The sequence below is a fragment of the Mizuhopecten yessoensis genome, unplaced genomic scaffold (assembly GCF_002113885.1).
Source record: "Mizuhopecten yessoensis strain PY_sf001 unplaced genomic scaffold, ASM211388v2 scaffold716231, whole genome shotgun sequence".
In the NCBI taxonomy this organism is placed as follows: Eukaryota; Metazoa; Mollusca; class Bivalvia; order Pectinida; family Pectinidae; genus Mizuhopecten; species Mizuhopecten yessoensis.
This window is the reverse complement of record NW_018480013.1, coordinates 15542-40660: the sequence shown is the minus strand read 5'-3', so window position 1 is coordinate 40660 and position 25119 is coordinate 15542. Positions and strand designations below refer to the sequence as shown.

The 25119-nt window shown below is 40.6% G+C and overlaps 1 protein-coding gene across 1 annotated transcript in view; it reads left to right on the top strand.

Moving 5' to 3' along the window:
• The window catches only part of LOC110442224 (low-density lipoprotein receptor-related protein 2-like), a gene marked incomplete at its 3' end in the record, with an annotated part of 98693 nt that overhangs the window by 58397 nt on the left and 15177 nt on the right, over positions 1 to 25119 (top strand). Inside the window, exons 11-21 of the mRNA XM_021485716.1 lie at positions 1783 to 1914; positions 2156 to 2380; positions 3253 to 3448; positions 9011 to 9187; positions 9733 to 9821; positions 12573 to 12713; positions 14443 to 14727; positions 15609 to 15722; positions 16455 to 16574; positions 21643 to 21879; positions 24419 to 24544. Of these exons, the coding sequence (XP_021341391.1) occupies positions 1783 to 1914; positions 2156 to 2380; positions 3253 to 3448; positions 9011 to 9187; positions 9733 to 9821; positions 12573 to 12713; positions 14443 to 14727; positions 15609 to 15722; positions 16455 to 16574; positions 21643 to 21879; positions 24419 to 24544 (1842 nt within the window). The remainder of the gene's footprint in view (positions 1 to 1782; positions 1915 to 2155; positions 2381 to 3252; positions 3449 to 9010; positions 9188 to 9732; positions 9822 to 12572; positions 12714 to 14442; positions 14728 to 15608; positions 15723 to 16454; positions 16575 to 21642; positions 21880 to 24418; positions 24545 to 25119) is intronic.

The following is a 25119-nucleotide window of genomic DNA, read 5'->3' as shown; positions in this document are numbered from 1 at the left end:
CCCTGATAACTTACAACTTTAACGCTCATCTTTTAGAGTTTTATCAACGGTTATTGTACTTACTCATCTTAAATAATGACATTGATATCTGTCTAACCCAATAGTCTTTATTTCCTCTTAATGACATTATCATATTGAGTTAATGACTCATCTTACATATGGTCAAGCATAAATGAAAATATACACTTTTTACAATAACGTCTGGTAATTAGTATTCAAAAGTTTTGTTAGGAACAGAGGGTTACTAGTTAAAAACTATATAAAAACTGACAAAAGTCTGAAAGTTTTATCACATTGACAAAAGCCCGCCAGATTTTTACCTGGCAAGAAATTCCTGGTAGGCTATGGTAAAAAGGGGCAACCATTTCCCATTGTCCGTCATCCATCAATTATTTTATCTAAATGACTTCTTGTTGAAAACTGAAAGCCCTAGCATCATAATAGTTGATCAGTAGGTATCTAGAATAGAGTGCTATAAAGTTTCCTCATATCAATGACCTTGACCTACTTTCAAGGTCATAGGAATCAAACATTTTAAAGCTTTAGACAACATTTTATGATGAACCCTTAAGTTCCATAGCCAGGTATATATGATATGTAGACCAGTAGAAAAGTGCTTACCTTTTTCTCATATACAAATGTATTGTGTGGGTCAAATATTACATTGAAGCACCAATCAGGATCGAATACCAACATAGGCTGTTACGAGTAAACAGCTTTTCTTCTCTTCCAGTTCAATGAGACCTGGGTAGGGATATTTGACCAGTAGGTCCATTGACCGGTGAAGTGAGTTTTAAGTTACCTCATGTAAATGACCTTGACCTACTTTCAAGGTAACAGGAGTCTGTCCTTTCATCATAACTTCAAATTGATGAGGTTCCCAACCTATAACCATATATATATTTGCAGGATATGAAGAAACAAACACAATTTTGTTACTAGAGTAAGCCCTATGGTCTGACTCCACCCCTGGTAACTTAATCCCATGGTCATTACATAAAATAGATTGAGATCCCCACCACATGAATATATGAATCTCTAATAAATTAACCATGATAATTATGTCCTTTCGGACCTATAGAATTAAATGTTATATAAAGCAAGAATGGTGGCTTATCTGTGCCATTTCGTTATTTCGCCGCGAAATAACAAGATCATAAATTATAAACGGTTGTTGTTTCATTATTTCGTGGCAAATTAATGACAGTATATTTGTATCGTCGTGCGAAAAGTTGACATTTTAATTTTACTAAATGTCGTGATCTTGCCGCAAAATAACGAAAAGACAAAAGGACGACATTTGTAACACGAATTTAATGAAATTTGTAGGTCGATAATTATCGCATTATGATTTTGTCTTTTCACACGACTTTTGTTGACAATTTAGATACAAATATAATGTTGTTATTTCGCCGCAATATAACAACACATTGACATTTTATAATTTAAAATCTTGTTAATTCGGGGCTAAATAACAAAATAACGAAATGGCACAAATAAGCCACTATAAGTAAGGGTGATCTCCTGCTGAGGCTGAGTCCCTGGGAATATTACCTGGTACTTTTAATGAAAATATGTTTTTTTTATGATTGCTTCTTTAATATCCAGGTGAGTAGTACAGACCCTTTTTGCCTTTTGTTTATAGTCCCTACATAAAAGAGTTTAGTTCATTTCCAAATACAGTATCCCACCTTGCAGGTTTTTCCTTAAGCAAAATTAGGCTCTGGGTCAAATCCCAAAACATAAAAAAATACATAACTTGTGGAGGGCTATCTGTTACAGCTAGTCCGTGTCACGCTGCCAAGTGTCAACATTTCTGTGTGCTCAGTCATGTCAACGACAACAATGGCCTTGGATACAGGTGTCTATGCGACGTAGGATTTCACCTGGCAGAAAATCAGGTCAACTGTACCGGTAGGTCTGCTTTTAATATCATTTCATTTCAATGAAACATTGTAAACATGTACAAAATACAAAGACAAAGGCCAAGTTTGAATTTAAACATAATCTGGGCCTAGCATGCTGCACTCTGATTGGTTGTCAGATTCTGAAAAATATATGATTAAATATGACAGTAATCTGATGATGTTTTAATAAGTTTCTTTTACAGAAACCTTTGATCATTTGATTAAGCTGATGACTATTATTTTTCTAGAGACAAAATCTATTTTAATGTTTGCGGCCAAATATTCCCTGCGGGGGATCCCCATCACTGACACCAACTACAAGATCGATGCTATCCCACAAGTCTTTGCGAAAAACTCAGGTCGGCAAGGTGTGAACTACGTAGCCCTCGACTATGATGCAGAAGACGAGAAGATCTACTTCAGTGACATAAGAAACTATGCTATAATGCATGCCAAGGTCAACAGTACAGAAAGTAGGTCAAACAGATAATATCTATAAAAATTACATCAACAGTACAGAAAGTAGGTCAAACAGATATATATCTATTACTATTCCATCAACAATACAGAAAGTAGGTCAAACAGATATATATTTATTACTATGCCATCAACAGTACAGAAAGTAGGTCAAACATTTCTATTTATAACTATTCCATCAATAGCACAGAAAGTAGGTCAAACATTTCTATTAGTATCTATTCCATCAACAGTACAGAAAGTGGGTCAAACATATATATTTATAACTATTCCATCAATAGTACAGAAAGTAGGTTAAACAAATCTATTTATAACTTTTCCATCTATAGTACAGTAATTAGGTCAAACATATCTATTTTTAGCCATTCTTAACCTCGTTATTTAGGTCAAAATGTAGAAAATGTGGGTTAAATATATATATATATATATATGCTTATAACTTTTACTACTGTAGCACTGGTCAATGTTGACAGAATATGGGTCAGACAAAACTATTTTTAATTAATTCTTTCACTGGCCATGATATGTGTATAAATGTGTTAGAATATTGGCAATGCTTATAATATATTTAATTGTGTATAAAAGGAGGTTTTGGAGACTACAACCAGAAGGCCATCAAGAAGTCTTTGAAATCTTTAATTTTTAATACCAGTTACTTTCTGTAATGATCTCAATATGAATTTAAATGAACACTTTATTTCTACTTGTTTTACAAATATATTGCGATTGTCAATTGTGATGTATAATTGTGGCTGTGGAAAGTTCTATTTATATGTATACCTTAGTTTATGTGTTTAAAGCTAGATTACAATAAATGAGTTGTGAGAAGGTGACGCCATATCCATGTTTATTATTTGTGTTTACTCAGAGCCGATTTCGCTGACGGTACAGGATGTGCGGTCTGTGGAGGGACTGAGTGTTGATTGGATATCCCGTAACCTCTACTACACAGACTTCTACCGTAGCACAGTGTCTGTACTTCGGCTTCATCATCCCAAGGAAACACGGGTCTTACTATCGGGCATGGGCAAGCCTCGCTCTGTCGTCGTACATCCACTGAAAGGGTATGTTATCCTGTTGTCTCATTTCTAACGTTGATTCATCTCTGATAATTATATATACCCCCAAATAAGTGAGGGGGAGTAGACATGTACATGTAGTAAACACATTTCAGTGCGTCCATGTTTGTCATTGAGTTGGTGTGTTTGTGTACTCGATGTAGGGAGGTACAAAACCTCACTGACAACACAGTCACGAATCGACGCACTCATGGAAAGTGAGATACTTTGTCCCGTTACCTCGTTTTGTGTACCGCGGTTTATACGCACAGTATCATTTTCAAAGCCAACGCTACGTTATTAACAAGAACCTCACTTTAATGTTGTAGTGTTGCACACAGTGTGTATAATACACAATGATGCCTCATAAATTCTGATATAACAACACACTATTAAATCTTCCCGCCAAGAACCGTTCATCACTTCTGTCAGTCCATTTTTTTTTTGTCTTTTTCCTTTCAAGTTTAGAAACTTGAGCAAGTCCATATGTGTGATGGTAGTACTACGTATAAGAGTATAGGGATAGTCTACCTTTCTGCTGCGGTGGGAATATTTAGCCATTTTTCAGCATGGTAAAGTTTTGTTAATTATCAATGTATGCCTATTTTCAAAACTGATATATATTTTTGAGACATATTTAACTACAAATTTCTAAGGCTTGTTTTCAATGCCTCTCAGTTTTTGAATCAGATGCATTACCAAACTTTTATGGTAATTATCCTGTAATAATTACCGTTATCGTTGTCAAAAGCCCAAAAAGAGGAAAGAAATATTTGATATCTGATAAAAAGGAATAATGTAGCACACTAATGTGCCAAAAGATTTGCAATTTTTATTGATTTATTTATTCAATTTCTATTTTAAATTAAACAGACCCTATAAAGTCCAATAAAACAAAATTAATAACAATTTGTCATTGGAATAAATTCTCTGAGTTTCAGAATTTGTACAACACTGTTTATAGTCAATGCTACTAACTATCCCTGTATCAGAAAGGCCAAGAATTCGCTGGCTTTGTATTTGTGGGTTCCTTGGAGGCCATGAATATTACAGAATAATACCATCTGAAGGAAGAAATTAAAGCTATAATTCATCCTTGCCAGTTGGCTGTTTTTGTCCGACTGGATGGAGATTATAATACCGTAGATTTACGTTTTTAATCCTTGCCAGTTGGCTGTTTTTGTCCGACTGGATGGAGAGTTTAATACCATAGATTCACATTTTTCATCCTTGCCAGTTGGCTGTTTTTGTCCGACTGGATGGAGATTATAATACCGTAGATTTACGTTTTTAATCCTTGCCAGTTGGCTGTTTTTGTCCGACTGGATGGAGATTATAATACCGTAGATTTACGTTTTTAATCCTTGCCAGTTGGCTGTTTTTGTCCGACTGGATGGAGGGTTTAATACCATAGATTTACATTTTTTCATCCTTGCCAGTTGGCTGTTTTGGTCCCACTGGATGAAGTATATAATACCATAGATTTACATTTTTTGACCTTGCCAGTTGGCTGTTTTTGTCCGACTGGATGGAGAGTTTAATACCCTAGATTTTAATTTTTTGACCTTGCCAGTTGGCTGTTTTTGTCCGACTGGATAGAGAGTTTAATACCATAGATTTACATTTTTTCATCCTTGCCAGTTGGCTGTTTTGTCCGACTGGATGGAGAGTTTAATACCATAGATTTACATTTTTCATCCTTGCCAGTTGGCTGTTTTGTCCGACTGGATGGAGAGTTTAATACCATTGATTTACATTTTTTGACCTTGCCAGTTGGCTGTTTTTGTCCGACTGGATGGAGAGGTTAATACCATAGATTTTCATTTTTTGACCTTGCCAGTTGGCTGTTTTTGTCCGACCGGATGAAGAGTATAATACCATAGATTGACATTTTTCATCCTTGCCAGTTGGCTGTTTTTGTCCGACTGGATAGAGAGTTTAATACCATAGATTTACATTTTTTCATCCTTGCCAGTTGGCTGTTTTGTCCGACTGGATGGAGAGTTTAATACCATAGATTTTCATTTTTTGACTTTGCCAGTTGGCTGTTTTTGTCCGACTGGATGGAGAGTTTAATACCCTAGATTTTAATTTTTTGACCTTGCCAGTTGGCTGTTTTTGTCCGACTGGATAGAGAGTTTAATACCGTAGATTTACATTTTTTCATCCTTGCCAGTTGGCTGTTTTGTCCGACTGGAAGGAGAGTTTAATACCATAGATTTTCATTTTTTGACTTTGCCAGTTGGCTGTTTTTGTCCGACTGGATGGAGAGTTTAATACCCTAGATTTTAATTTTTTGACCTTGCCAGTTGGCTGTTTTTGTCCGACTGGATAGAGAGTTTAATACCGTAGATTTACATTTTTTCATCCTTGCCAGTTGGCTGTTTTGTCCGACTGGAAGGAGAGTTTAATACCATAGATTTTCATTTTTTGACCTTGCCAGTTGGCTGTTTTTGTCCGACTGGATAGAGAGTTTAATACCGTAGATTTACATTTTTTCATCCTTGCCAGTTGGCTGTTTTGTCCGACTGGAAGGAGAGTTTAATACCATAGATTTTCATTTTTTGACTTTGCCAGTTGGCTGTTTTTGTCCGACTGGATGGAGAGTTTAATACCCTAGATTTTAATTTTTTGACCTTGCCAGTTGGCTGTTTTTGTCCGACTGGATAGAGAGTTTAATACCATAGATTTACATTTTTTCATCCTTGCCAGTTGGCTGTTTTGTCCGACTGGATGGAGAGTTTAATACCATAGATTTACATTTTTCATCCTTGCCAGTTGGCTGTTTTGTCCGACTGGAAGGAGAGTTTAATACCATAGATTTTCATTTTTTGACTTTGCCAGTTGGCTGTTTTTGTCCGACTGGATGGAGAGTTTAATACCATAGATTTTCATTTTTTGACTTTGCCAGTTGGCTGTTTTTGTCCGACTGGATGGAGAGTTTAATACCATAGATTTACATTTTTCATCCTTGCCAGTTGGCTGTTTTGTCCGACTGGATGGAGAGTTTAATACCATTGGTTTACATTTTTTGACCTTGCCAGTTGGCTTTTTTTTTCCGACTGGATGGAGATTATAATACCGTAGATTTACGTTTTTAATCCTTGCCAGTTGGCTGTTTTTGTCCGACTGGATAGAGAGTTTAATACCGTAGATTTACATTTTTTCATCCTTGCCAGTTGGCTGTTTTGTCCGACTGGAAGGAGAGTTTAATACCATAGATTTTCATTTTTTGACCTTGCCAGTTGGCTGTTTTTGTCCGACCGGATGAAGAGTATAATACCATAGATTGACATTTTTCATCCTTGCCAGTTGGCTGTTTTTGTCCGACTGGATGGAGAGTTTAATACCCTAGATTTACTTTTTTAATCCTTGCCAGTTGGCTGATTTTGTCTGACTGAATGAAGAGTATAATACCATAGATTTACGTTTTTAATCCTTATGAAGAGTATAATACCATAGATTTACATTTTTCATCCTTGCCAGTTGGCTGTTTTGTCCGACTGGATGGAGAGTTTAATACCATAGATTTACATTTTTCATCCTTGCCAGTTGGCTGTTTTTGTCCGACTGGATGGAGAGTTTAATACCATAGATTTACATTTTTCATCCTTGCCAGTTGGCTGTTTTGTCCGACTGGATGGAGAGTTTAATACCATAGATTTACATTTTTCATCCTTGCCAGTTGGCTGTTTTGTCCGACTGGATGGAGAGTTTAATACCATAGATTTACATTTTTCATCCTTGCCAGTTGGCTGTTTTGTCCGACTGGATGGAGAGTTTAATACCATAGATTTACTTTTTTAATCCTTGCCAGTTGGCTGATTTTGTCTGACTGAATGAAGAGTATAATACCATAGATTTACGTTTTTAATCCTTATGAAGAGTATAATACCATAGATTTACATTTTTCATCCTTGCCAGTTGGCTGTTTTGTCCGACTGGATGGAGAGTTTAATACCATAGATTTTCATTTTTTGACTTTGCCAGTTGGCTGTTTTTGTCCGACTGGATGGAGAGTTTAATACCATAGATTTTCATTTTTTGACTTTGCCAGTTGGCTGTTTTTGTCCGACTGGATGGAGAGTTTAATACCCTAGATTTTAATTTTTTGACCTTGCCAGTTGGCTGTTTTTGTCCGACTGGATGGAGAGTTTAATACCCTAGATTTTAATTTTTTGACCTTGCCAGTTGGCTGTTTTTGTCCGACCGGATGAAGAGTATAATACCATAGATTTACATTTTTCATCCTTGCCAGTTGGCTGTTTTGTCCGACTGGATGGAGAGTTTAATACCATAGATTTACTTTTTTAATCCTTGCCAGTTGGCTGTTTTTGTCTGACTGAATGAAGAGTATAATACCATAGATTTACGTTTTTAATCCTTATGAAGAGTATAATACCATAGATTTACATTTTTCATCCTTGCCAGTTGGCTGTTTTGTCCGACTGGATGGAGAGTTTAATACCATAGATTTTCATTTTTTGACTTTGCCAGTTGGCTGTTTTTGTCCGACTGGATGGAGAGTTTAATACCATAGATTTACTTTTTTAATCCTTGCCAGTTGGCTGATTTTGTCTGACTGAATGAAGAGTATAATACCATAGATTTACGTTTTTAATCCTTGCCAGTTGGCTGGTTTTGTCCGACTGGATGAAGAGTATAATAACATAGATTTACATTTTTAATCCTTGCCAGTTGGCTGTTTTTGTCTGACTGGATGAAGAGTATAATACCATAGATTGACATTTTTTGACCTTGCCAGTTGGCTGATTTTGTCCGACTGGATGGAGAGTTTAATACCATAGATTTTCATTTTTAATCCTTGCCAGTTGGCTGTTTTTGTCTGACTGGATGGAGAGTTTAATACCATAGATTTACATTTTTTGACCTTGCCAGTTGGCTGTTTTTGTCTGACTGGATGAAGAGTATAATACCATAGATTTACATTTTTTGACCTTGCCAGTTGGCTGTTTTTGTCTGACTGGATGGAGCGTTTAATACCATAGATTTACATTTTTTGACCTTGCCAGTTGGCTGTTTTTGTCTGACTGGATGAAGAGTATAATACCATAGATTTACATTTTTTGACCTTGCCAGTTGGCTGTTTTTGTCCGACTGGATGGAGATTAATACCGTAGATTTACGTTTTTAATCCTTGCCAGTTGGCTGTTTTTTTTTTCGACTGGATGAAGAGTATAATACCATAGATTTACATTTTTCATCCTTGCCAGTTGGCTGTTTTTTCCGGACTGGATGGAGATTATAATACCGTAGATTTACGTTTTTAATCCTTGCCAGTTGGCTGTTTTTGTCCGACTGGATGAAGAGTATAATACCATAGATTTACATTTTTTGACCTTGCCAGTTGGCTGTTTTTGTCCGACTGGATGAAGAGTATAATACCATAGATTTACATTTTTCATCCTTGCCAGTTGGCTGTTTTGTCCGACTGGATGGAGAGTTTAATACCATAGATTTACATTTTTTGACCTTGCCAGTTGGCTGTTTTTGTTTGACTGGATGAAGAGTATAATACCATAGATTTACATTTTTCATCCTTGCCAGTTGGCTGTTTTTCTCCGACTGGATGAAGAGTTCTATGCAGAGTCCATACCTGGCACGGACCTACGGTGATGGAAAGAATATGACAAAGATTCGACAGTTTGAGCTCGGCTGGCCCAATGGTCTTAGTATCGACTTCGACACAGATCGGCTATTCTGGGTAGATGCATACTTTGACAGGTAAGTCCAGGTGTAAGTCCAGGTGTCCAGGTGTAAGTCCAGGTGTCCAGGTGTAAGTCCAGGTGTCCAGGTGTAAGTCCAGGTGTCCAGGTGTAAGTCCAGGTAAAGCTAGGTATAAACAGGATGAAGTAAGACTAAATCAAATAATGGAAGAAATAGGTGAATGTAGAAAGATTTACAATTTTTATTGAGTAATCATCAGGCTTAACTCCATATTAACCAACTTTTATATATTTTTTAACCAGCATGCTGGTAATTGGTAACAGATTATTTGTGATTGTAATAATTCGTTGATCACTCCTCAAAATCATTCTGTTTGCAAATCCACAGTTGGCCAAACTTGTTGATGTCAGTTATCTGGTTATATATGTATGTATTAAGATTGAGAACATTGATGATTCCACATTAATGTTTAACATGACCTTCAACATGGGGGTACATATTTTACTGTTTAACGTTTTTCTTTTAAATCGAGCCAATTTTTTTTTGGCCACAAAAATAGCTCGTTTGGTCCCAAGGAAATACAGAATCATTGTTATTTCTAGGATCCAACATTCTGACCTTGACGGCGGCGACGTGAAGACGTTGGTTGGTGTTAACATCGCACATCCGTTTGGTATCGTGGCGTATAAAGGTACATCGCCATTGTAACCTCGTAGATGTTGGAGAGTTTGATCTGCTGTCTCCATTGCTACACCTGGGATAATTTTTGTTTCCTGTTTACTTTCTTTTTGGATTACGTTCTGTTTCCAGCGATGTCTCCCTAGGTACCCATCCTAATATGACCCTGGCTATTGTCTCCCTAGGCACCCGTCCTAATATGACCCTGGCTATTGTCTCCCTAGGTAACCATCCTTATTTGACCCTGGTTATTGTCTCCCTAGGTACCCATCCTAATATGACCCAGCTGGCTGTTGTGTCTCCCTAGGCACCCATCCTAATATAACCCAGCTGGCTGTTGTGTCTCCCTAGGCACCCATCCTAATATAACCCAGCTGGCTGTTGTGTCTCCCTAGGCACCCATCCTAATATGACCCTGGCTGTTGTCTCCCTAGGCACCCATCCTAATTTGCCCCAGGCTATTGTCTCCTTAGGCACCCATCCTAATATGACCCTAGCTTTTGTCTCCCTAGGTACCCATCCTAATATGACCCAGCTGGCTGTTGTGTCTCCCTAGGCACCCATCCTAATATAACCCAGCTGGCTGTTGTGTCTCCCTAGGCACCCATCCTAATATGACCCTGGCCATTGTCTCCCTAGGCACCCATCCTAATAGGACCCTGGCTATTGTCTCCCTAGGCACCCATCCTAATTTGACCCTGGCTATTGTCTCCTTAGGCACCCATCCTAATATGACCCTGGCTTTTGTCTCCCTAGGTACCCATCCTAATATGACCCTGGCTATTGTCTCCCTAGGTACCCATCCTTATTTGACCCTGGTTATTGTCTCCCTAGGTACCCATCCTAATATGACCCTGGCTATTGTCTCCCTAGGTACCCATCCTAATATGACCCTTGCTATTGTCTCCCTAGGTACCCATCCTTATTTGACCCTGGTTATTGCCTCCCTAGGTACCCATCCTAATATGACCCTCCTTAGGCACCCATCCTAATATGACCCTAGCTTTTGTCTCCCTAGGTACCCATCCTAATATGTCCCTGGCTATTGTCTCCCTAGGCACCCATCCTCATATGACCCTGGCTATTGTCTCCCTAGGCACCGATCCTAATTTGACCCTGGCTATTGTCTCCCTAGGCACCGATCCTAATTTGACCCTGGCTATTGTCTCCCTAGGCACCCGTCCTCATATGACCCTGGCTATTGTCTCCCTTGGTAACCATCCTAATATGACCCTGGCTATTGTCTCCCTAGGCACCCATCCTAATTTGACCCTGACTATTGTCTCCCTAGGCACCATCCTTATATGACCCTTGCTATTGTCTCCCTAGGTACCCATCCTAATATGACCCTGGCTATTGTCTCCCTAGGTACCCATCCTAATATGACCCTGGCTATTGTCTCCCTAGGTACCCATCCTAATATGACCCTGGCTATTGTCTCCCTAGGTACCCATCCTAATATGACCCTGGCTATTGTCTCCCTAGGTACCCATCCTAATATGACCCTGGCTATTGTCTCCCTAGGTACCCATCCTAATATGACCCTGGCTATTGTCTCCCTAGGTACCCATCCTAATATGACCCTGGCTATTGTCTCCCTAGGTACCCATCCTAATATGACCCTGGCTATTGTCTCCCTAGGTACCCATCCTAATATGACCCTGGCTATTGTCTCCCTAGGTACCCATCCTAATATGACCCTGGCTATTGTCTCCCTAGGTACCCATCCTAATATGACCCTGGCTATTGTCTCCCTAGGTACCCATCCTAATATGACCCTGGCTATTGTCTCCCTAGGTACCCATCCTAATATGACCCTGGCTATTGTCTCCCTAGGTACCCATCCTAATATGACCCTGGCTATTGTCTCCCTAGGTACCCATCCTAATATGACCCTGGCTATTGTCTCCCTAGGTACCCATCCTAATATGACCCTGGCTATTGTCTCCCTAGGTACCCATCCTAATATGACCCTGGCTATTGTCTCCCTAGGTACCCATCCTAATATGACCCTGGCTATTGTCTCCCTAGGTACCCGTCCTAATAGGACCCTGGCTATTGTCTCCCTAGGTACCCATCCTAATATGACCCTGGCTATTGTCTCCCTAGGTACCCATCCTAATATGACCCTGGCTATTGTCTCCCTAGGTACCCATCCTAATATGACCCTGGCTATTGTCTCCCTAGGTAACCATCCTAATATGACCCTGGCTATTGTCTCCCTAGGTACCCATCCTAATAGGACCCTGACTATTGCGAGGACATTCAACCCCAAACAAACAACATGGCCACTACATGTATTACTTCTTTCTTACTCTGGCCATACCATCAGAATTTTATACTTCAGATATTTTACTGAGTCTGAAATTTATTGATATTGAATAGTTAGTTGTATATTATGACTAGAATGTGGTTTTAAGTTTCTATCAAAAGTAACATGTATGAAAGGTCACTATTCCTGTCAGAGACAACTATACATGTTTAAGGACATACGATGTCAAAGGTCACAGATATGTTATATGTCAAAGGTCATAGACGCAATAAATGTCAAAGTTCATTGACAGGTCAGATGTGAGACACATTACATGACAAAGGTCATGAACACATTGCATGTTCAAAGGTCATGACCTCAAATGCATGTCAAATGTCATTAGACACTATTCATGTCAAAGGTCATTTACACAACACACATTCACTTTTTTTGTTATTATCTTTGTTTAGATTTATTTTCCAGAAATTTTAATGAAGTGTTTGTTTGCTACAGATCATATTTACTTTTCTGACTGGAAGCTTGAATCTCTGATCCGGACGGACTACGAGGGGCGCCACCAGACAACACTGCGCAGCGGTATTGAGTTTCTCCGAGACATCACTATTTATGATAAAAGCATACAACGTAAACCAGGTAAAAATGATTTAAGTCACTGCCCCTTGTTTCCATGTTATGGTGATCAAATCCTGTTTTTATAGTCACAGTCACAGACAGGGCATTATAGCCTGTCAGGGTCAAGGTCATCACAGACAGGGCATTATAGTCTGACAGGGTCAAGGTCATCACAGACAGGGCATTATAGCCTGTCAGGGTCAAGGTCATCACAGACAAGGTATTATAGTCAGACAGCATCAAGGTCATCACAGACAGGGCATTATAATCTGTCAGGGTCAAGGTCATCACAGACAAGGTATTATAGCCTGTCAGGGTCAAGGTCATCACAGACAGGGCATTATAATCTGTCAGGGTCATGGTCATCACAGACAGGGCATTATAGTCTGACAGCGTCAAGGTCATCACAGACAAGGTATTATAGTCAGACAGCATCAAGGTCATCACAGACAGGGCATTAAAGTCTGACAGGGTCAAGGTCATCACAGACAGGGCATTATAGTCTGACAGGGTCAAGGTCATCACAGACAGGCATTATAGTCTGACAGCGTCAAGGTCATCACAGACAGGCATTATAGCCTATCAGGGTCAAGGTCATCACAGACAAGGCATTATAGTCTGACAGGGTCAAGGTCATCACAGACAGGGCATTATAGTCTGACAGCGTCAAGGTCATCACAGACAGGCATAATAGTCTGACAGGGTCAAGGTCATCATAGACAAGGCATAATAGTCTGACAGAGTCAAGGTCATCACAGACAGGGCATTATAATCTGTCAGGGTCATGGTCATCACAGACAGGGCATTATAGTCTGACAGCGTCAAGGTCATCACAGACAGGGAATTATAGCCTGTCAGGGTCAAGGTCATCACAGACAGACATTATAGCCTATCAGGGTCAAGGTCATCACAGACAGGCATTATAGCCTATCAGGGTCAAGGTCATCACAGACAAGGCATTATAGTCTGACAGCGTCAAGGTCATCACAGACAGGTCATCATAGACAGGGCATTAAAGTCTGACAGGTTCAAGGTCATCACAGACAGGGCATTATAGCCTGCCAGGGTCAAGGTCATCACAGACAAGGTATTATAGTCTGACAGCGTCAAGGTCATCACAGACAGGGCATTATAGCCTGTTAGGGTCAAGGTCATCACAGACAACGTATTATAGTCTGACAGCGTCAAGGTCATCACAGACAAGGTATTTTAGCCTGTCAGGGTCAAGGTCATCACGGACAACGTATTATAGTCTGACAGCGTCAAGGTCATCACAGACAGGGCATTATAGCCTGTCAGGGTCAAGGTCATCACAGACAGGGCATTAAAGTCTGAAAGGGTCATGGTCATCACAGTCAGTGCATTATAGCCTGTCAGGTTCAAGGTCATGCATTACTCCAGTGAAAAATAATGCTGATGCATGTCATACTCATTTAAATATATCAACTAAGTATTGGTTGTGTAAAATATATCAACTAAGTATTGGTTGTGTAAAATATAACAACTTGCTGTAATTATCCTGTGATAAGCCCATTGTGCGGACTCATCAGGTCTGACTCAAAGTAAGATTATTTGGACTCACCCTTATAGAACACTGAAATAGCGTATGTTAATTGGCATATTGCTGGTTAAATACATGTGTTGTGTTTTATTGGCTTTTGTCATCTTTTATCTCTGTAAGATGTTAAAATGATGATTAACAAATATTGAATATATTATTTAGAATTCTTCTAATTGTGATTTTTTACAGAGAATCATCCGTGTCAGAACCGCAATGGGGATTGTTCCCACTTTTGCTTTCCTGTACCGTATTCCAGAGACTCGGGAGCTCTGGGAAGGGTCTGTGGTTGTCCATTTGGGAAAAAAATTGCTGAGAGCCAGCGAGATTGTGTTAGCAATCCGAGTGAGAAAAGGACTATTGAATGTTTGCAAGGAAACTTCCAATGTAAGAATGGGAGATGTATTCCGCAGGCGTTCAGGTGTGACCAAGACAACGACTGTCTTGACTTCTCAGACGAGCACGATTGTGACAAGAGTAAGTACTACAGTAAAAATCTAATCCAACAGGAATGTTAATCGAGCTGGTACCAGCAGGTTGTTAGTTTGTTATGTCACTGTGTCAGCTGCCAGCCTTCTTTGTGGACTTTAGCCCACTCTACTGGTATAATGGTCTGTTCAAATTGCCCTTCAACTGTCCGAAGCCTTCCTCTGTCTTTTAACAATTATTATTGTTAATTATCTTAATAAAAATATTTCTCAAACTTCATTTGTAGGTAAATCTCTTTGGTTCCAGTGAAAAGTTTTCAATTATGAGACTTATCTGAAGTAAAAAAAATGACTGTCAGATGGCCATCTTGGATTTGAACAGTTTAAAGTTGTTCGTTTATTGCCATTACATATTTCACAGAAAGTACTGAAAGGGATCTTTTACAAATCTTACAAATGTGTTGTGCATGTTGACTTTTGAGACTGATCTGAAAAACAAGATGGCTGCCAGACTGCTGGCTTGGATTTTGACAGAAGTTTGTTAACTCTATTTTTAGACAAAATACCTAAAGAACCTTTCTAAACTTACAAAGGTTGGTTCTTCTTGATCCTTAGTCGTACATCTATTCAAGCAAACAAGATGGCCACCAAATGGCCATTTTGGAATTTGTTTATTATCTCTCTTTCTCTGAAAGTAAATTCTCAAATTCTGTAATCGTCTTTCTGTAGTTGTGGACATATGCATAAACAGTTGTTGACTTTTTAATGGAATGTTTCCATGGCAACTGTCATCTCTGTTTGACTACGGACAAAACAATGTACAATTACATCTACGGTATCCATAAAGAGTTTAATTGTACTAAAAATATGACTTAGAATTGTTGTTTGTAGTAACAAACGCTACTATACGTTACATTATATGGTTTACAGGGACGACGTGTCCTCCTCACCAGTTCCACTGTAAGAACGGGAAGTGTATCGGCAAACTCTGGCATTGTGATGGTGACGACGACTGCGGAGACATGTCAGACGAAAAGAATTGTCGTGAGTTTTGACGGAATCTTCTGTCAGTCATTAATTGTGATGTACTGAATTGTCTTGATTGACATACCAATTCCGGTGATGTTATGTACTGAATTGTCTTGATTGATATACCGATTCCGGTGATGTTATGTACATGAATTGTCTTGATCGACATACCGATTCCGGTGATGTTATGTACTGAATTGTCTTGATTGACATACCAATTCCGGTGATTTTATGTACTGAATTGTCTTGTTCGACATACCGATTCCGGTGGTGTTTTGTACTGAATTGTCTTGATCGACATACCAATTCCGGCGATGTTATGTACTGAATTGTCTTGATCGCCATACCAATTCCGGTGATGTTATGTACTGAATTGTCTTGATTGACATACCAATTCCGGTGATTTTATGTACTGAATTGTCTTGATCGACATACCGATTCCGGTGATGTTATGTACTGAACAATGTCAGCATCCATCACATGTTGAAAGCTACTTGTATCTGGAATGGCTGAGGTTCACTATCTCTCACCTAGGATAGGGAGTGTTTGATGGCTTAAAGGATCTTCTAAACATAAATGCTGATATGTTCTTAATTTGAAGATAAAATTTGTTCTTTGAGAGAATTAATGATTTGGATTTATTAGTTATTAATAAAGCCAGAAGATTTGTTAATGTCCAGAAAGGTTTTAAACATTCTGTTTATGATTCAGTTTTAAAGTCTGCTATTTTTTCTGTTTCGTTGGCAGCTGTGAAGAAGTGTCGAAAGAACCAGTTCCAGTGCAATAATACATTGTGTATCCACTACCGCTTCAAGTGTGACACAGACAATGACTGTGGGGACGGGTCAGACGAGGGAAGCTTCTGTGGTAAGTTATAGTGTGACACAGACAATGACTGTGGGGACGGGTCAGACGAGGGAAGCTTCTGTGGTAAGTTATAGTGTGACACAGACAATGACTGTGGGGACGGGTCAGACGAGGGAAGCTTCTGTGGTAAGTTATAGTGTGACACAGACAATGACTGTGGGGACGGGTCAGACGAGGGAAGCTTCTGTGGTAAGTTATAGTGTGACACAGACAATGACTGTGGGGACGGGTCAGACGAGGGAAGCTTCTGTGGTAAGTTATAGTGTGACACAGACAATGACTGTGGGGACGGGTCAGACGAGGGAAGCTTCTGTGGTAAGTTATAGTGTGACACAGACAATGACTGTGGGGACGGGTCAGACGAGGGAAGCTTCTGTGGTAAGTTATAGTGTGACACAGACAATGACTGTGGGGACGGGTCAGACGAGGGAAGCTTCTGTGGTAAGTTATAGTGTGACACAGACAATGACTGTGGGGACGGGTCAGACGAGGGAAGCTTCTGTGGTAAGTTATAGTGTGACACAGACAATGACTGTGGGGACGGGTCAGACGAGGGAAGCTTCTGTGGTAAGTTATAGTGTGACACAGACAATGACTGTGGGGACGGGTCAGACGAGGGAAGCTTCTGTGGTAAGTTATAGTGTGACACAGACAATGACTGTGGGGACGGGTCAGACGAGGGAAGCTTCTGTGGTAAGTTATAGTGTGACACAGACAATGACTGTGGGGACGGGTCAGACGAGGGAAGCTTCTGTGGTAAGTTATAGTGTGACACAGACAATGACTGTGGGGACGGGTCAGACGAGGGAAGCTTCTGTGGTAAGTTATAGTGTGACACAGACAATGACTGTGGGGACGGGTCAGACGAGGGAAGCTTCTGTGGTAAGTTATAGTGTGACACAGACAATGACTGTGGGGACGGGTCAGACGAGGGAAGCTTCTGTGGTAAGTTATAGTGTGACACAGACAATGACTGTGGGGACGGGTCAGACGAGGGAAGCTTCTGTGGTAAGTTATAGTGTGACACAGACAATGACTGTGGGGACGGGTCAGACGAGGGAAGCTTCTGTGGTAAGTTATAGTGTGACACAGACAATGACTGTGGGGACGGGTCAGACGAGGGAAGCTTCTGTGGTAAGTTATAGTGTGACACAGACAATGACTGTGGGGACGGGTCAGACGAGGGAAGCTTCTGTGGTAAGTTATAGTGTGACACAGACAATGACTGTGGGGACGGGTCAGACGAGGGAAGCTTCTGTGGTAAGTTATAGTGTGACACAGACAATGACTGTGGGGACGGGTCAGACGAGGGAAGCTTCTGTGGTAAGTTATAGTGTGACACAGACAATGACTGTGGGGACGGGTCAGACGAGGGAAGCTTCTGTGGTAAGTTATAGTGTGACACAGACAATGACTGTGGGGACGGGTCAGACGAGGGAAGCTTCTGTGGTAAGTTATAGTGTGACACAGACAATGACTGTGGGGACGGGTCAGACGAGGGAAGCTTCTGTGGTAAGTTATAGTGTGACACAGACAATGACTGTGGGGACGGGTCAGACGAGGGAAGCTTCTGTGGTAAGTTATAGTGTGACACAGACAATGACTGTGGGGACGGGTCAGACGAGGGAAGCTTCTGTGGTAAGTTATAGTGTGACACAGACAATGACTGTGGGGACGGGTCAGACGAGGGAAGCTTCTGTGGTAAGTTATAGTGTGACACAGACAATGACTGTGGGGACGGGTCAGACGAGGGAAGCTTCTGTGGTAAGTTATAGTGTGACACAGACAATGACTGTGGGGACGGGTCAGACGAGGGAAGCTTCTGTGGTAAGTTATAGTGTGACACAGACAATGACTGTGGGGACGGGTCAGACGAGGGAAGCTTCTGTGGTAAGTTATAGTGTGACACAGACAATGACTGTGGGGACGGGTCAGACGAGGGAAGCTTCTGTGGTAAGTTATAGTGTGACACAGACAATGACTGTGGGGACGGGTCAGACGAGGGAAGCTTCTGTGGTAAGTTATAGTGTGACACAGACAATGACTGTGGGGACGGGTCAGACGAGGGAAGCTTCTGTGGTAAGTTATAGTGTGACACAGACAATGACTGTGGGGACGGGTCAGACGAGGGAAGCTTCTGTGGTAAGTTATAGTGTGACACAGACAATGACTGTGGGGACGGGTCAGACGAGGGAAGCTTCTGTGGTAAGTTATAGTGTGACACAGACAATGACTGTGGGGACGGGTCAGACGAGGGAAGCTTCTGTGGTAAGTTATAGTGTGACACAGACAATGACTGTGGGGACGGGTCAGACGAGGGAAGCTTCTGTGGTAAGTTATAGTGTGACACAGACAATGACTGTGGGGACGGGTCAGACGAGGGAAGCTTCTGTGGTAAGTTATAGTGTGACACAGACAATGACTGTGGGGACGGGTCAGACGAGGGAAGCTTCTGTGGTAAGTTATAGTGTGACACAGACAATGACTGTGGGGACGGGTCAGACGAGGGAAGCTTCTGTGGTAAGTTATAGTGTGACACAGACAATGACTGTGGGGACGGGTCAGACGAGGGAAGCTTCTGTGGTAAGTTATAGTGTGACACAGACAATGACTGTGGGGACGGGTCAGACGAGGGAAGCTTCTGTGGTAAGTTATAGTGTGACACAGACAATGACTGTGGGGACGGGTCAGACGAGGGAAGCTTCTGTGGTAAGTTATAGTGTGACACAGACAATGACTGTGGGGACGGGTCAGACGAGGGAAGCTTCTGTGGTAAGTTATAGTGTGACACAGACAATGACTGTGGGGACGGGTCAGACGAGGGAAGCTTCTGTGGTAAGTTATAGTGTGACACAGACAATGACTGTGGGGACGGGTCAGACGAGGGAAGCTTCTGTGGTAAGTTATAGTGTGACACAGACAATGACTGTGGGGACGGGTCAGACGAGGGAAGCTTCTGTGGTAAGTTATAGTGTGACACAGACAATGACTGTGGGGACGGGTCAGACGAGGGAAGCTTCTGTGGTAAGTTATAGTGTGACACAGACAATGACTGTGGGGACGGGTCAGACGAGGGAAGCTTCTGTGGTAAGTTATAGTGTGACACAGACAATGACTGTGGGGACGGGTCAGACGAGGGAAGCTTCTGTGGTAAGTTATAGTGTGACACAGACAATGACTGTGGGGACGGGTCAGACGAGGGAAGCTTCTGTGGTAAGTTATAGTGTGACACAGACAATGACTGTGGGGACGGGTCAGACGAGGGAAGCTTCTGTGGTAAGTTATAGTGTGACACAGACAATGACTGTGGGGACGGGTCAGACGAGGGAAGCTTCTGTGGTAAGTTATAGTGTGACACAGACAATGACTGTGGGGACGGGTCAGACGAGGGAAGCTTCTGTGGTAAGTTATAGTGTGACACAGACAATGACTGTGGGGACGGGTCAGACGAGGGAAGCTTCTGTGGTAAGTTATAGTGTGACACAGACAATGACTGTGGGGACGGGTCAGACGAGGGAAGCTTCTGTGGTAAGTTATAGTGTGACACAGACAATGACTGTGGGGACGGGTCAGACGAGGGAAGCTTCTGTGGTAAGTTATAGTGTGACACAGACAATGACTGTGGGGACGGGTCAGACGAGGGAAGCTTCTGTGGTAAGTTATAGTGTGACACAGACAATGACTGTGGGGACGGGTCAGACGAGGGAAGCTTCTGTGGTAAGTTATAGTGTGACACAGACAATGACTGTGGGGACGGGTCAGACGAGGGAAGCTTCTGTGGTAAGTTATAGTGTGACACAGACAATGACTGTGGGGACGGGTCAGACGAGGGAAGCTTCTGTGGTAAGTTATAGTGTGACACAGACAATGACTGTGGGGACGGGTCAGACGAGGGAAGCTTCTGTGGTAAGTTATAGTGTGACACAGACAATGACTGTGGGGACGGGTCAGACCAGGGAAGCTTCTGTGGTAAGTTAAAGTGTGACACAGATAATGACTGTGGGGACGGGTCAGACGAGGGAAGCTTCTGTGGTAAGTTATAGTGTGACAGAGACAGTGACTGTGGTAAGATATTGTCTTTGAATTGAATTACCAGAGTTCCACACATGTGTATATATATTGTCTGTGACTAATCTTCAGAGACCCACATGTGTGTATAGATATTGTCTGTGACTAATCTCAAGAGACCCACACATGTGTATATATATTGTCTGTGACTACCGGTAATCTCCAGAGACACACACTTGTGTATAGATATTGTCTGTTACTAATCTCAAGAGACCCACACATGTGTATATATATTGTCTGTGACTAATCTTCAGAGACCCACATGTGTGTATAGGACGGGTCAGACCAGGGAAGCTTCTGTGGTAAGTTATAGTGTGACAGAGACAGTGACTGTGGTAAGATATTGTCTTTGAATTGAATTACCAGAGTTCCACACATGTGTATATATATTGTCTGTGACTAATCTTCGGAGACCCACATGTGTGTATAGATATTGTCTGTGACTTCCGGTAATCTCCAGAGACCCACACTTGTTTATAGATATTGTCTGTGACTAATCTCAAGAGACCCACACATGCATATAGATATTGTCTGTGACTACCGGTAATCTCCAGAGACCCACACGTGTGTATAGATATTGTCTGTAACTAGTGGTAATCTTCAGAGACCCACACATGTGTATATATATTGTCTGTGACTAATCTCCAGAGACCCACACATGTGTAAAGATATTGTCTGTGACTAATCTCAAGAGACCCACACATGTGTATAGATATTATCTTTGACTAATCTCCAGAGACCCACACATGTGTATATATATTGTCTGTGACTGATCTCCAGAGACCCACACATGTGTATAGTTATTGTTTGTGACTAATCTCCAGTGACCCACACGTGTATAGATATTGTCTGTGACTAATCTCAAGAGACCCACAAATGTGTATATTGTCTGTGACTAATCTCAAGAGACCCACACGTGTGCATAGATATTGTCTGTAACTAGTGGTAATATTCAGAGACCCACACATGTGTATATATATTGTCTATGACTAATCTCCAGAGACCCACACGTGTGCTCTGGACTACTACCAATGTGGAGACAAGCGTTGTATTCCTGACAGTAAACTATGTGATGGATCCCGAGACTGTTTTGACGCGTCGGATGAGCAGGATTGTCCGCCCCTGAATTGTACGGAAGGGAAGTGGACCTGTAAGACGGAGCGTCAGTGTATTCCAGAGCGGTATCATTGTGATGGTGCGCCTGATTGTCGTGACAGCAGTGACGAGGTTGACTGTCGTAAGTACCAGTAAACACGATTTCTCCATCTCTATCATGTCATTCTTATCCTTGCTAATTTAAACTATTTATCCAGTTCCTTTTAAAGGCTCTCTGTCTCTCTGTCTGTCTGTCTATCTCTTCCTTTCCTTGCTTTTAGATCTTGTATTCTCTATAACAGTATGTCTGTCTGTCTGTGTATTTCTCCATTTCTCTCTCTTTCCTTTACTTAAATGCTGTTGACTCTTGTTTTTTCAGTCTGTGTATTTTTCCGTTTCTTACTCCTCCTTTTGTTTAAACATTCTTGACTCTTTTCTTCTATCTGTCTGTGTATTTCTCCATTTTTAAGGTCACCTGAGCTCAAGTGACCTATTCCGATCACTTTCCATCCCTCGTCTTCCGTCGTGCGTCGGCCGTTTGCATAAACTTTTTACATTTTCAACTTCTTCTCAAGAACCAGTGGATGGAACTTTTTCAAACTTGGTCAGAATCATCCTTGGTAGATGAGGCTACAAAATTGTAAAATTGGGATTCCTAACCCAACCCCTGGGGCCAGGGCGCGGCCCCAAAGGGAAAATTAACCAATATTTCAAAAATCTTCTTTTCCAGACTCAGAGGTTCTACAGTCATTTTCAGTGCATGGATAGAAAGATCATCAGGAGCTTTATTGAAATTGTCAATTTCAGGACCCCCAAGCTATCCGTTCTCCCTTGGGGAGGGGGTCAAGTTTACTATAGTTTATAAAGGGAAACAACACTTTTGAGTATATTTTAACAATTTTCTGTAGGAAATTATTCTTACTTGGTGAGAATTATCCTTAAAGGGAGATGGTTTTAAATTGTAAAAATGGGATTCCTATCCCAACCCTAGGGGCCAGGGTGGGCCCCAAAGGGAAATTTAACCAATATTTCAAAAATCTTCTTCTCCAGACTCAGAGGTACTACAGTCAAAATTTCAGTGCATGGATAGAAAGATCATCAGGAGCTTTATTGAAATTGTCAATTTCAGGACCCCCAAGCTATCCGTTCTCCCTTGGGGAGGGGGTAAAGTTTACAAATGTTTATATAGGGAAATAACACTTTTGGGTATATGTTATCCATTTTCAGCAGAAAATCATTCAAACTTGGTCAGAATCATCTTTGGTGGATGAGGGTATTGCATTGTAAAATTGGAATTCCTACCCCATCCCCAGGGGCTAGGGCGGGGCCCCAAAGGGAACATTTACCAATATTTTAAAATTCTTATCCTTTGATGACATGACAAGTATTGTATTTCACTTAGTTTACATGTTGATTTCCACATCACATCTAAACAATAAAATAAAGCTACCAGTACCTATGATATAACTCAGGTGATCGCTACCAGTACCTATGATATAACTCAGGTGATCGCTACCAGTACCTATGACATAACTCAGGTGATCGCTACCAGTACCTATGATATAACTCAGGTGATCGCTACCAGTACCTATGACATAACTCAGGTGATCGCTACCAGTACCTATGATATAACTCAGGTGATCGCTACCAGTACCTATGACATAACTCAGGTGATCGCTAAGGCCCTTGGGCCTCTCGTTCTCTCTTCCGTTTGCTTAAATACTCTTTCTTACTCCTCCTTTTGTTTAATCATTCTTGATTCTTTCCTTCTATCTGTCTGTGTATTTCTCCATTTTTCTCTCTTTCCTTTACTTAAATACTGTTGACTCTTTTATTTTTTCTGTCTGTGTATTTCTCCATTTTGCTTTCTTTCCTTTACTTAATAACTCTTGACTCTTTTATTTTTTCTGTCTGTGTATTTCTCCATTTTTCTTTCTTTCCTTTACTTAATAACTCTTGACTCTTTTATTTTTTCTGTATCTCAACCACTATTTACAATCTCTCTATATGAAGAAGTGTGAATGATGAAAATTCAAATTATTTAAGAGTGCTCAACTTGTAAATATTCATATTTTCCGAGTAATAGATGGATCAGGATACATGTATATCAGTCTACTGTCAGACTCCGGTCAGCTGTTTGGTCTGAAGTGTATATATGACACCAATGACTGGCAGTGGGCTAGTGGCTGGCACTAGTGTGACAATGTCTCCTGATATCTGGGGCTACTAATATCAGGCCACTAACAGGGTCCTACACTCATTTTATACATATATACATATGTTATAAACATGTATAATCTGAAATAAAGTAGAACGAATAAGTAGTTCAATGAATTCTTTTACTGGACGAATGAAGATATCTTTATTGAACCAATTAAGATATCTTTACTGAACAAATGAACAAATGAAGATATCTTTACTGGATAAATGAAGATATCTTTACTGGACAAATGAACAAATGAAGATATCTTTACTGGACAAATGAAGATATCTTTACTGGACAAATGAACAAGTGAAGATATCTTTACTGAACAGATGAACAAATGAAGATATCTTTACTGGACAAATGAAGATATCTTTACTGGACAAATGAACAAATGAAGATATCTTTACTGAACGATACCTTGTTGTCCTAGTTCTGCTTTGAAGACTGATTAAATTATTGTTATTTTCTTGTTCAGCGTCTCGAGAGGATGGCTGTCTAAAGGAGGAGTTTAACTGTACACAGGGAGGCTGTATCCCCCTCACATGGAAATGTGACGGCCAACCAGACTGCCCTGACGGCTCAGACGAACCAGATGACTGTCGTAAGTCAATTCTTTAGACACCTGTCAACAACTTTGGTATGGGGACCTGCCACACCTTGGTTTCCAAGGATAGTTTGCTTTAATTCTGTGGATTTTGATAGACTTGGTCAGCATGTACATTGTTCAATGACTAAGATTGAGTTCAAAGTTTAAAATCTTAATATAATCAATTTTAGCACACTATGCTGTGATTGGTTGTTGTTCACACTTGTTTTTTTCTCAAAGTTATTTGTAAGTGATCTTGAATTGAATATTATTTGATATTTATGAAATATGTAATATGTGTATCTTGTAAACTTGTCATCATCAACTTCAATATTTTAGCAGTCATCTTGTTTCAGCAATTTTCATGCTAATATTTTGCTTGTTATAATTGCCCAAAGTTAATATTCTGTACAATATTAATTTCTATTGGCTATATTGTCATAATTTGTGATTGTGCAAATTCATCAGTGATCTATATATATAGCGACGGTGTAGAAAATGGATTGATAGAGTCTATATATATAGCGACGGTGTAGAAAATGGATTGATAGAGTCTATATATATAGCGACGGTGTAGAAAATGGATTGAT